Source organism: Bison bison, unplaced genomic scaffold (assembly GCF_000754665.1).
Source record: "Bison bison bison isolate TAMUID 2011002044 unplaced genomic scaffold, Bison_UMD1.0 scf7180017864451, whole genome shotgun sequence".
NCBI classification, from domain to species: Eukaryota; Metazoa; Chordata; class Mammalia; order Artiodactyla; family Bovidae; genus Bison; species Bison bison.
Genome location: NW_011495013.1, coordinates 7,098,110 through 7,110,240, shown reverse-complemented (window position 1 = coordinate 7,110,240; position 12,131 = coordinate 7,098,110). Strand labels below are relative to the sequence as shown.

At 37.0% G+C, this 12,131-nt stretch overlaps 1 protein-coding gene across 1 annotated transcript in view; it reads left to right on the top strand.

The window, feature by feature from the left end:
• The window catches only part of COMMD8 (COMM domain containing 8), a 17,590-nt gene extending 12,060 nt beyond the window's left edge, over window positions 1-5,530 (top strand). The window contains 2 exon segments of the mRNA XM_010858865.1: window positions 1,987-2,142; window positions 3,172-5,530. Of these exon segments, the coding sequence (XP_010857167.1) occupies window positions 1,987-2,142; window positions 3,172-3,192 (177 nt within the window). The 3' untranslated portion in view covers window positions 3,193-5,530.
• Window positions 5,531-12,131: the final 6,601 nt, after the last annotated feature.

The window sequence follows — 12,131 nt, the reverse complement described above, 5'->3', positions numbered from 1 at the left end:
GGTGGAATGATGCTGAAGGTGAAACTCCAGTACTTTGGCCACCTCATGTGAAGAGTTGACTCGTTGGAAAAGACTCTGATGCTGGGAGGGATTGGGGGCAGGAGGAGAAGGGGACAACAGAGGATGAGATGGCTGGATGGCATCACCGACTCGATGGACATGAGTTTGAATGAACTCTGGGAGTTGGTGATGGACAGGGAGGCCTGGCTTGCTGCAATTCATGGGGTTGCAAAGAGTCGGACACTACTGAGCGACTGAACTGAACTGATATCTAAAATGTGTTTTTGAGATACATTTTCTTAAAAATGTATCAAAGATAATTAAAATTACATCTTTTGTGTTAACTTGCACTGTGGACTTCTAAAACATGTATAACAACATTAGAGTTATAATAAATTTAATTAAATGAAGTTTTAAGACATGTGGATGAAGGAATAGATATGTGCTTTGTGGCTTTGGGGGATAGGACAAGGCTAAAGTATATGCAATGCAATAATTTCAACCTAAGAAATAATAATCTAACCCCCTGGGGCTTCCCTGGTGGCTCAGAGGTTAAAGTGTATGCCTGCAATTGGGGAGATCTGGGTTCAATCCCTGGGTCAGGAAGATCCCCTGGAGAAGGAAATGGCAACCCACTCCAGTATTCTTGCCTGGAGAATCCCCATGGACGGAGGAGCCTGGTGGGGTACAGTCCACGGGGTCGAAAAGAGTCAGACATGACTGAGCGACTTCACTCACTCATTCCATGAGTGTCTGAAAATCATTCTAATCTCTTTTTGAGTTAGCACACTCATCCTCATTGCTGGTACTCAAGCATAGGCTAAGAAACCACGTATTGGAAATACTGAAGAGAATTAACAATGAGGTGGGCAACCTGAAGCTGATACTTTCAAATCTCAGATATGGTGAGTCCTGTATTTTGGAGAGAGAAAATGGAGGCGTTGTGTGAAGGTTTATTTGGTCCTGTAGTGTATGTACCCGGAGAAGGCAATGGCACCCCACTCCAGTACGCTTGCCTGGAAAATCCCATGGACGGAAGAGCCTGGTGGGCTGCATGGAGTCCATGGGGTCGCTAAGAGTCGGACACGACTGAGCGGCTTCATTTTCACTTTTCACTTTCATGCATTGGAGAAGGAAATGGTAACCCACTCCAGTGTTCTTGCCTGGAGAATCCCAGGGATGGGGGAGCCTGGTGGGCTGCTATCTATGGGGTCGCACAGATTCGGACACGACTGAAGCAGCTTAGCAGCAGCGGCAGCAGTGTATGTACCACACAGAAGGAGTCCTTTACCATTGCCCCAGTCAATTTTTACAAGTGCTGGCACTCCAAAATTCAGTTATTATGGGTTCCTGGCTCAAATTCCAGGAAAATTGAGTTTCTCTTTGCCATCTGCCAGTGAAACTATGATGCTTGCTTCAAAAAGCTTCAGTATCATAAACATTTGGTTCCTCCATTTCCTCTCAGCTACTGAAATTAGACAGAGTGTAAGAGGGAAAAGTGTCATATTTTTGTTGACTGACTCTAATCGAAGGTGGTATCTTGATAACATTTGTCATTAGTTTAATGGAGAGTTAACTGCTCATTATTTACACATCTTAATTTCTGAGCTGCACCATGTTTTTAGTTTTATCTTTGTATGTGGACTTTTGTCCTCTTGGTGTCATTACACTTCTTTAAGAATTCTCTGTTTCTTGGACCCATTTTGGTACTTCTGAGCCATAGCACTGCTCTAGCTATCTACTCCTACTACAAATCCCAATTAGTTGTCCCTAAACTATGTTCTTGCTTTCATTCACTCTCCTTTCTTTTTCTGTTCAGATATGTGCTGCTTTGGCATGAGTTTAATTTCCTTTATTCCTTTCATATTTCATAGCAAACAAGAGTACTCTTTTTTTCTTTAATGTGTTGTTCGTAAGCTCTGATGCATTTTTAGTATATTCCTTTTAAAACTACTTATTAATTACTGTTTTTCTCATTTTAAACAGCTTGCACTTTCTAGTGACAAGATTGCTTCATTACAAATGCCACTTTTAAACCTTTATCTGGATGTAAAAGAAAATGGTGAAGTCAAGCCATATTCTGTTGAAATGAGTAAAGAAGAGCTGCAGAAGCTAATAAATTCCTTGGAAGCAGCTAATAAGGTATGTGTTTTAATTTTGTTGTGTGCTTCAAAATGTTTAAGTTTTGATTGATACCACTGGAGCAATATAAGAAAAGCTAATCATTTCCATTTAAAGTTTGTTTTGTTCCTGATACTTTATGTCAAGCACAAAAGATGTTTTGTTGATATGTTCTGCATCTCTCATTTTAGATATTACATTTATTATTGATTTGTATTAATAGAACATAATTTGTCCAGTAGTTATATTTTAAGGAATAAAAGCTAAATTTGTTTTGCTCTAGTCCCCATTAATGATAAAATTTTTTTTTTTATTTTGGGGCTGTGAAATTAGCTAGTTCTAAAGAGATTTAATGGTTAAAAATAGTTATGATTTTGAAGAAAAGATTGTTTTATTTAACTGGACAAATGGTAGATAATTTAAGTTCAGGAGACAGAATATCATTTATAGTTACGAAAATATCAGTTTGAGACAAACTAATGAAGGACCAAAAGCTTTGCGTTTACAAAGGAATGGCTAAATAACAGTAACAATTCTGATGTTTAACTAATGAGAACAATGATATTTAAACAGTAGAAACCGCTGCTGTGAAGACATAAAAAATACTTACCTGCATTATGTATGTTCCTTTCCCTGTTGCTGAGCATCATCTCTAGTGATTGTGTCTCAAGGACTAAAGTCAGTTATTCTTTCCACCTCTCTTGACACTGACCCATCTTGTCTCCATCTTTTTGAAACCCCGGTATACTTCATCTTCTGCAGTCACTTGGGCATCACAGTGCCTTGATGACTTGTCCACGTGCCCAGTAATAAACTGGTAGCCTGGCTTGCCTTTTGATGGGGCTGCATGTCTGAAGGGGTGTGTGGCAGGTTCTGGTTTAAATGTTGAATGAGTCTGAACCGTGGATCCTTGCATGCCTGTGTTTTTTGTGTTATTCTTGTCAATTCTCCAGGCCCTTCTTCAGAGATTTCAAAGCATCTCATTCAGCATCTACTGGCATCATTCTGGTATAATCTGATTGCTGCCCTTCCTCCATTTTGTGTTTGAAGGTGGTCCTGCAGTTAAAATAACTGGAAATGATGAATACCAACATTATCAGATTCCACTGGTACAACTGATGCACAGAGAGAATACCATGTGTTCAGAAAATCTGAATGGCCAGCTGAGAAAGCAGCAGTGTTGAGATTACAAAGACAACAATTTATCAGCATCCCTAAAGAAAAGGAAATTATATGGTTGACAGGAAATGCATAAAAACATGAAAGATGAAAAGGGTGTAAACACAGTTTATATTTTCATAATGACTGTTTTGCTTCATTTGTTAAATATTTGAAAAGGCTTTATAGATAGAGTTTTATGGTAAGCTAAAAATAGACTCTAAAGTAATGTAAACATACAAGCACAAATATACTTGAATATTGCTTAAAGAACTATGTGAATAGCAAGGATGTTTATTATGGATATATTTGGTGGTTCACTTGTGATATTTTTTTAAAAATAATTTTTAAAGAATGTATAAGCTGCATCTAACTCAGGAGATTCCATGCTTTTCTCATATTTCAAAGGATAAGTTATAAAATGTAAAATTTTATAGAGAAGCTCTCCAGACTTGAACTGGAAGGAAAAAAAAAACTGAATCTGGGTGAACAATTTTGAATTTTGAATTCTAGGAACTAAAATATTATATTTGAGCATAGATAAAAGTGAAAACAACACTGTTACTTACTTCTGCATTTCTGTGTCTGTTCAGGAGACTATGCTCTGATAAAAAGAATATGTGTCACTGTATAGTGTATACTTTATTACTCCAATATCTGCTAAGACTATATAGGTTCCTGTTTATTGTGAATTCTTATTTGGGTGTAAACTTAATGAAGTTCTGGATGTTAACAACTTCATTGCAAAGCAAACCATTTTTAATTTCAGTGACCTTTAGAAACAAGCATTCTGAGCACATAAAAATATATTATCTTTATGTTTTGCTGTATTTTCAAATTAATTCCTACATAATGCAGTATGATGCCTCATAGGCACCTGCTGTTTTGCAAGCTTTATAACTCATTAGAGCATCAGACTGTTACTTGAGGTGTCCAGAGCAATCCCTATTATTCTCATACAGATGAATATATAGATTTAGGGAGATTAATAAATGTGAGTGTGGTCTAGATAATGCCACTCTGTGAACTGTTTGTTACAGCTTGGTGATTAGATGTGGAGTTTGTGCCAGAATGTTCTTCAGTATACTGCTTTTTCATTGAGAAATTTTGGCCAAAAAAAAAAAACCAAATCAGCTGAACTAACCAGTGTGCTTAGGGAGGTAGTAGTTGATTTACCTTCTTGTGCAAATTCCTTATGATGCTGTGTACGAGTAACAGTGGAGAAGGAAATGGCAATCCACTCCAGTGTTCTTGTCTGGAGAATCCCAGGGACGGGGGAGCCTGGTGGGCTATCGTCTCTGGGGTCGCACAGAGTCGGACATGACTGAAGCGACTTAGCAGCAGCAAAAATTCCTTATGATGCTATGTACCAGTTACAGTGGAGAAGGAAATGGCAATCCACTCCAGTATTCTTGCCTGGAGAATCCCACGGACAGAGAAGCCTGGTGGGCTACAGTCCATGGGGTCACAAAAGTCAGATACAACTTAGTGACTAAAGCACCACCACCACCAGTAACAGCTTGCAGACAAGCACGTCCAATAATACTGACTGATCTAAGGTCCTGGATTTCAACGCTCCACACAGTCCTTCCTTTGAGAAGGAAAAAAAACTTACTCTTCTTAGTCCTCTCACTACATTTTACTATATCAGCATATTTAAATACTTTATTGAAATATGACTGAAATAAACTACACATATTTAAAGTGGACAGTCTGAGCAGTTTTGACATATACGTACCCAGGAAAGCTTCTGGAGTAGGAAATGGCAACCCACTCCAGTATTCTTGCCTGGGAAATAAGACAGGTAGAGGAACCTGGTGGGCTACAGTCCACAGGGCTGCAAAGAGTCGGAGACGACAGAGCACGTGAGCACAGGAAAGCATCACATCAATCAAGATGGTGAGCAACCAATCATTCCTGAAAGTGTCATCCTATTTTGTTGTAATCCTTGCTTCTTGCCCACTTTACTCCTAGACAACCACTAATCTACTTCCTGCCACTATAGATTAGTTCACATTTTCCAGAATTTAAATAGAATCATAGAGCATGTTCTTTTTTGTGTGTAATCTCGCTTCTTTCATTTTGATTTTGAGTTCATCCATATTGCAACATTTATCAGTTGATTTCCGTTTTATTTTTGAGAACTGTTCTGTTGTAGAATTCCACCATCATTTGTTTATCTGTTCACCTGTTAGTGGATATTTTCATTGTTTACAATTTTTGGCTATTAAAATACACAGAATGCTGTAAATATTCTTGTATGTGTCTTTGTATGGACATATGCTTTCTTTTGGAAGTAAATACTTAGGTGTGAAATAGCTGGATCATGTGGTAAGTGTATGTTTATCTTTTCAGGAAACTTCCAAACTATTCCAGACTAATTTTTACCATCTTACGTTGCATGCCACAGTCTATGAGAGTTCCACCTCCACCTTCTTGCTAACACTTGGTGTGGTCAGTCTTTTTAATTTCAGCTGTTCTAATAGGTGTGTTAAAAAACAAAACAAAACACAACTTCTGGTCCCATCACTTCATGGGAAATAGCTGGGGAAACAGTGGAAACAGTGTCAGACTTTATTTTTTGGGGCTCCAAAATCACTGCAAGTCGTGATTGCAGTCATGAAATTAAAAGACGCTTACTCCTTGGAAGGAAAGTTATGACCAACCTAGATAGCATATTCAAAAGCAGAGACATTACTTTGCCAACAAAGGTCTGTCTAGTCAAGGCTATGGTTTTTCCAGTGGCCAAGTATGGATGTGAGAGTTGGACTGTGAAGAAAGCTGAGCACTGAAGAATTGATGCCTTTGAACTGTGGTGTTGGAGAAGACTCGTGAGAGTCCCTTGGACTGCAAGGAGATCAGTCCTTGGTGTTCTTTGGAAGGAGTGATGCTAAAGCTGAAACTCCAGTACTTTGGCCACCTGATGTGAAGAGTTGACTCATTGGAAAAGACTCTGATGCTGGAAGGGATTGGGGGCAGGAGGAAAAGGGGACGACAGAGGATGAGATGGCTGGATGGCATCACCGACTCGATGGACTTGAGTTTGTGTGAACTCTGGGAGTTGGTGATGGACAGGGAGGCCTGGCGTGCGCAAAGAGTTGGACACGACTGAGCGACTGAACTGAACTGACTGAACTGAATAGGTGTGTTGTGGTATCTCATTGTGGTTTTAATAATATTCTTTTCCCTAATGGCTAATGATGTTGAATGTCTTTTCCATGTGCTTTTTTGTCATCTGTGCATCTTTGGTGAAGTCTCTGTTCAGATCTGTTGCCATTTTAAAATTTGGTTGTTTTCTTATTTTTGAATTTGGGGAAATTTTTTACATAGCCTGAATATAAATTTTATCACATATATGCCTTGAAAATATTTAAGTATTCTCTTCTAATTTGTGGTTTATCTTTTTTTTTCATTTTTAATAGTTTATTTATATTTTAATTGAAGGATAATTGCTCTACAGAGTTTTGTTGTTTTCTGTCAAACCTCAACATGAATCAGTCTTAGGTATACATATATCCCCTCCTTCTTCAACCTCCCATCTCCCTCCCCATCCCACCCCTCTAGGTTGATACAGAGCCCCTGTTTGAGTTTCCTGAGTCATACAGCAAATTCTGGTTGGCTATCTATTTTACATGTAGTGATGTAAGTTTCCATGTTACTCTTTCCATACATCTCACCCTCTCCTCCCCTCTCCCTGTGTCCATAAGTCTGTTCTCTATGTCTGTTTTTCCATTGCTGCCCTGCAAATAAATTCTTCAGTACCATCTTTCTAGATTCTGTATATATGCATTAATATACAATATTTATTCTTCTCTTTCTGATTAACTTCACTCTGTATAATAGGTTCTAGGTTCATCCACCTCATTAGAACTGACTCAAATGCATACCTTTTTATGGCTAAATAATAATTGCATGCTGTATATGTACCAAACCTTTATCCATTCATCTGTCAATGGATGTCTAGGTTGCTTCCATGTTCTAGCTATAGTAAATAGTGCTGCAATGAAAAATGGGACATGTATCTTTTTCAGTTTTGGTTTCCTCAGGGTATATGCCTAGAAGTGGGATTGCTGGGTCATATGGTGGTTTTATTCCTAGTTTTTTAAGGAATCCCCATACTGTCTTCCATAGTGGCTGTATCAATTTACATTCTCACCAGCAGTGCAAGAGCGTTCCCTCTTCTTCACACGCTCTCCAGCATTCATTGTTTGTAGACTTTTTGATGATGGCCATTCTGACCAGTGTGAGGTCATAGCTCATTGTACTTTTGATTTGCTTTTCTCTTAATAATGAGTGATGTTGAGCATCTTTTCATGTGTTTGTTAGCCATCTGTATGTCTTTGGAGAAATGTCTGTTTAGGTCTTTTCCCACTTTTTGATTGGGTTGTTAGTTTTCCTGGTATTGAGTTGTATGAGCTGTTTGTATATTTTGGAAATTAATCCTTTGTCAGTTGTTTCATTTGCTGTTATTTTCTCCCATTCTGAAGGCTGTCTCACCTTGCTTATAGTTTCCTTTGCTGTGCAAAAGCTTTTAAGTTTAATCAGGTCCCACTTGGTTACTTTTGTTTTTATTTGCATTACTCTAGGAGGTGGGTCATAGAGGATCTTGCTTTGATTTATGTCATCAAGTGTTCTGCCTGTGTTTTTCTCTAAGAGTTTTATAGTTTCTGGTCTTACATTTAGGTCTTTAATCCATTTTGAGTTGATCTTTGTGTGTGGTGTTAGGAGGTGTTATAATTACATTGTTTTACATGCAGCTGTCCAGTTTTCCCAAGAGGCTGTCTTTTCCCCATTGTATATTCTTGCCTCTTTCGTCAAAAATAAGGCACCCATAGGTGCATGGGTTTATTTCTGGGCTTTCTATCTTGTTCCATTCATCTATATTCTGATTTTGTGCCAGTACCATACTGTCTTGATGATTGTTGCTTTGTAGTATCTGAACTCAGGAAGGTTGATTCCTCCAGCTCCATTCTTCTTTCTCAAAATTGCTTTGGCTCTTTGGGGTCTTTTGTGTTTCCATATAAATTGTGAAAAATTTTTTTTCTAGTTCTGTGAAAAATGCCATTGGTAATTTGGTAGGGATCACATTGAATCTATAGATTGCATTTGGTAGTGTAGTTATTTTCACAATATTGATTCTTTGTACCCAGGAACATGGAATATCTCTCCATCTGTTTATGTCATTTTGATTTCTTTCATCAGTGTCTAATTTTCTGTGTACAGTTCTTTTGTCTCCTTAGGTAAGTTTATTCCTAGATACATAATTCTTTTTTTTTGCAATGGTGAATGGGATTGATTCCTTAATTTCTCTTTCTGATTCTTCATTGTTAGTATATAGAAATGCAAGTGATTTCTGTGTGTTGATTTTGTATCCTGAAACTTTGCTGAATTCACTGATTAGCTCTAGTAATTTTCTGACAATATCTTTAGGGTTTTCTATGTACCATATCATGTCATCTGCAGAAGTGAGAGCTTTAATTCTTCTTTTCCCATCTGGATTCCTTTTGTTTCTTTTTCTTCTCTGATTGCTGTTGCTAGGACTTCCAGAACTATGTTGAATAATAGTGGTGAAAGTGGACACCATTGTCTTGTTCCTGATCTTAGGCAGAATACTTTCAGTTTTTCACCACTGAGAATAATGTTTGCCGTAAGCTTATCGTGTATGACTTTTACTGTGTTGAGATAGGTTCCTTCTATGCCCATTTATTGAAGAGTTTTAATCATAAATGGGTGCTGAATTTTGTCAAAGGCTTTTTCTGCATCTATTGAGATAATCATATGGTTTTTATCTTTCACTTTGTTAATATGGTGTATCACATTGATTGATTTACATATATGAAAGAATCCTTGCATCCCTGGAATAAACCCAACTTGATCATGGTGTATGAACTTTTTGATGTGTTGCTGAATTCTGTTTGCTAAAATTTTGTTGAGGATTTTTGCATGTGTGTTCATCAGTGATACTGGCCTGTAGTTTTCTTTTTCTGTGTTGTCTTTGGTTTTGGTATCAGGGTGATGGTGCCCTCGTAGAAATGAGTTTGGAAGTGTTCCTTCCTCTGCAATTTTTTGAAAGAGTTTTAGAAGGATAGGCATTAGCTCTTCTCTAAATGTTTGATAGAATTCTGTGAAGCCATCTGGTCCTGGGCTTTTGTTTTTTGGGAGATTTTTGATCCCAGCTTAAATTTCAGTGCTTGTAATTGGGTTGTTCATAATTTTTGTTTCTTCCTGGTTCAGTCTTAGAAGGTTGAACTTTTCTAAGAATCTGTTCATTTCTTCCAGGTTATCCATTTTATTGCCGTATAGTTCTTCATAATAGTCTCTTATAATCCTTTGTATTTCTGCATTGTCTGTTGTAACCTCTCCTTTTTCATTTCTAATTTTGTTGATTTGATTCTTCTCTCTTTCCCTTGATGAGTCTGGCTAAAGGTTTGTCAATTTTATCTTCTCAAAGAACCAGCTTTTAGTTTTATTAATCTTTACTATTGTTTATTTCATTTCTTTTTCATTTATTTCTGCTTAGATCTTTATGATTTCTTTCCTTCTACTAATTTTTTTTTTTGTTGTTGTTGTTCTTTTTCCAGTTGTTTTAGGTGTAAAGTTAGGTTGTATATTCGATGTTTTTCTTGTTTCTTGAGGTAGGATTGTATTGCTATAAACTTCCCTCTTAGAACTGCTTTTGCCGCATCCCATAGTTTTTGAGTTGTCATATTTTCATTGTCATTTGTTTCTAGAAATTTTTTAATTTCCTTTTTGATTTCTTCAGTAACCTGTTGGTTATTTAGAAACGTATTGTTTAATTTCCATGTATTCGTGTTTTTTAGTTTTTTTTTTTTTTTGTAATTGATACCTAGTCTCGTAGCATTGTGGTAGGAAAAGATGGCTGATACGATTTCAATTTTCTTAAATTTACTGAGGTTTGATTTGTGACCCAAGATGTGGTCTGTCCTGGAGAATGTTCCATGTGCACTTGAGAAAAAGGTGGATTCTTCTGCATTTGGATGGAATGTCCTGAAGATATCAATGAGATCCATCTCATCTAATGTATCATTTAAGACTTGTGTTTCCTTATCAATTTTGTTTTGATGATCTGTCCATTGTGTGAGTGGGGTGTTAAAGTCTCCTAGTACTATTGTGTACTGTCAATTTCTCCCTTTATGTCTGTTAGTGTTTGTCTTATGTATTGAGCTGCTCCTATGTTGGGTGCATAGATATTTACTATTGTTATGTCTTCCTCTTGGATTGATCCTTTGATCATTATGTAGTGTCCTTCCTTATTTCTTATAATCTTATTTTAAGGTCTGTTTTGTCTGATATGAGGATTGCTACTCCAGCTTTCTTTTGCTTTCCATTTGCATGGAATATATTTTTCCATCCTCTCACTTTCAGTCTATATGTGTCTCTAGGTCTGAAGTGGGTTTCTTGTACACAGCATATATATGGGTCTTGTTTTTGTACCTGTTCAGCCAGTCTGTGTCTTTTGGTTGGAGCATTTAATCCATTTACATTTAAAGTAATTATTGATATATATGTTTCTATTGCCATTTTTCTTAATTGTTTGAGGTTTTGATTGTGTAGATCTTTTTCTTCTCTTGTATTTCTTGACTATATAAGTCACTTTAAGATTTGTTGTAAAGCTGGTTTGGTGGTATTGGATTCTCTTAACTTTTGCTTGTCTGAAAAGCTTTGGATTTTTCCCTCAATTTTGAATGAGATACTTGACAGGTAGAGTAATCTTGGTTGCAGATTTTCCCCTTTCAGTACTTTAATTATATCCTGCCATTTCCTTTTGGCCTGCAGGGTTTCTGCTGAAAGATCAGCTGTTAAGTGCATGGGGTTTCCCTTGTATGTTACTTGTTGCTTCTCCCTTGTAGCTTTTAATATTCTTTATTTGTGTTTAGTCTTTGTTAGTTTGATTAGTATGTGTCTTGGTGTGTTTCTCCTTGGGTTTATCCTGTATAGGACTCTTTGTGCCTCTTGGACCTGATTGACTATTTTCTTTTCCATGTTGGGGAAATTTTCAACTATAATTTCTTCAAAAAATTTCTCATACCTTCTTTTTCTCTTCTTCTTCTGTGACCACTGTAATTTGAATGTTGTTGCATTTGATATTGTCCCAGAGATCTCTGAGACTATCCTCAGTTATTTTCACTCTTTTTACTTTATTCTACTGTTCAGAAATTATTTCCACCATTTTATCTTCCAACCCAATGATTCGTTCTTCTTCAGATATTCTGCTTTAGATTCCTTCTAGAGTATTTTTAATTTCAGTAATTGTGTTGTTAGTCTCTCTGTATGTTTACTCCTCAGTTCTTCTAGGTCTTTGTTAATTGATTCTTGTGTTTTCTCCATTCTGTTTTCAGGGTTTTCGGTCATGTCTCATTATTCTGAATTCTTTTTCAGGTAGTTTGCCTATTTCCTCTTCATTTATTTGGACGTCTGTGCTTCTAGTTTGTTCCTTCATTTGTGCAGTATTTCTCTGTCTTTTCAATATATATATATATTTAAAGTTACTGTGTTTGAGCTCTCCTTTTCCCAGGCTTCAGGGTTGAAATGTTTCTTACTTTTGGTTTCTGCCCTCCTGAGGTTTGTGCCTAGACCATTCAAGTATGACCTAAATCAAATCCCTTACGATTATACAGTGGAGGTGAGAAATAGATTTAAGGGACTAGATCTGATAGAGTGCCTGATGAACTGTGAATGGACGTTCATGACATTGTACAGGAGACAGGGACAAACCATCCCCAAGAAAAAGAAATGCAAAAAAGCAAAATGGCTGTCTGGGGAGGGCTTACAAATAGCTGTGAAAAGAAGAGAAGCAAAAAGCAAAGGAGAAAAGGAAAGATATACCCATT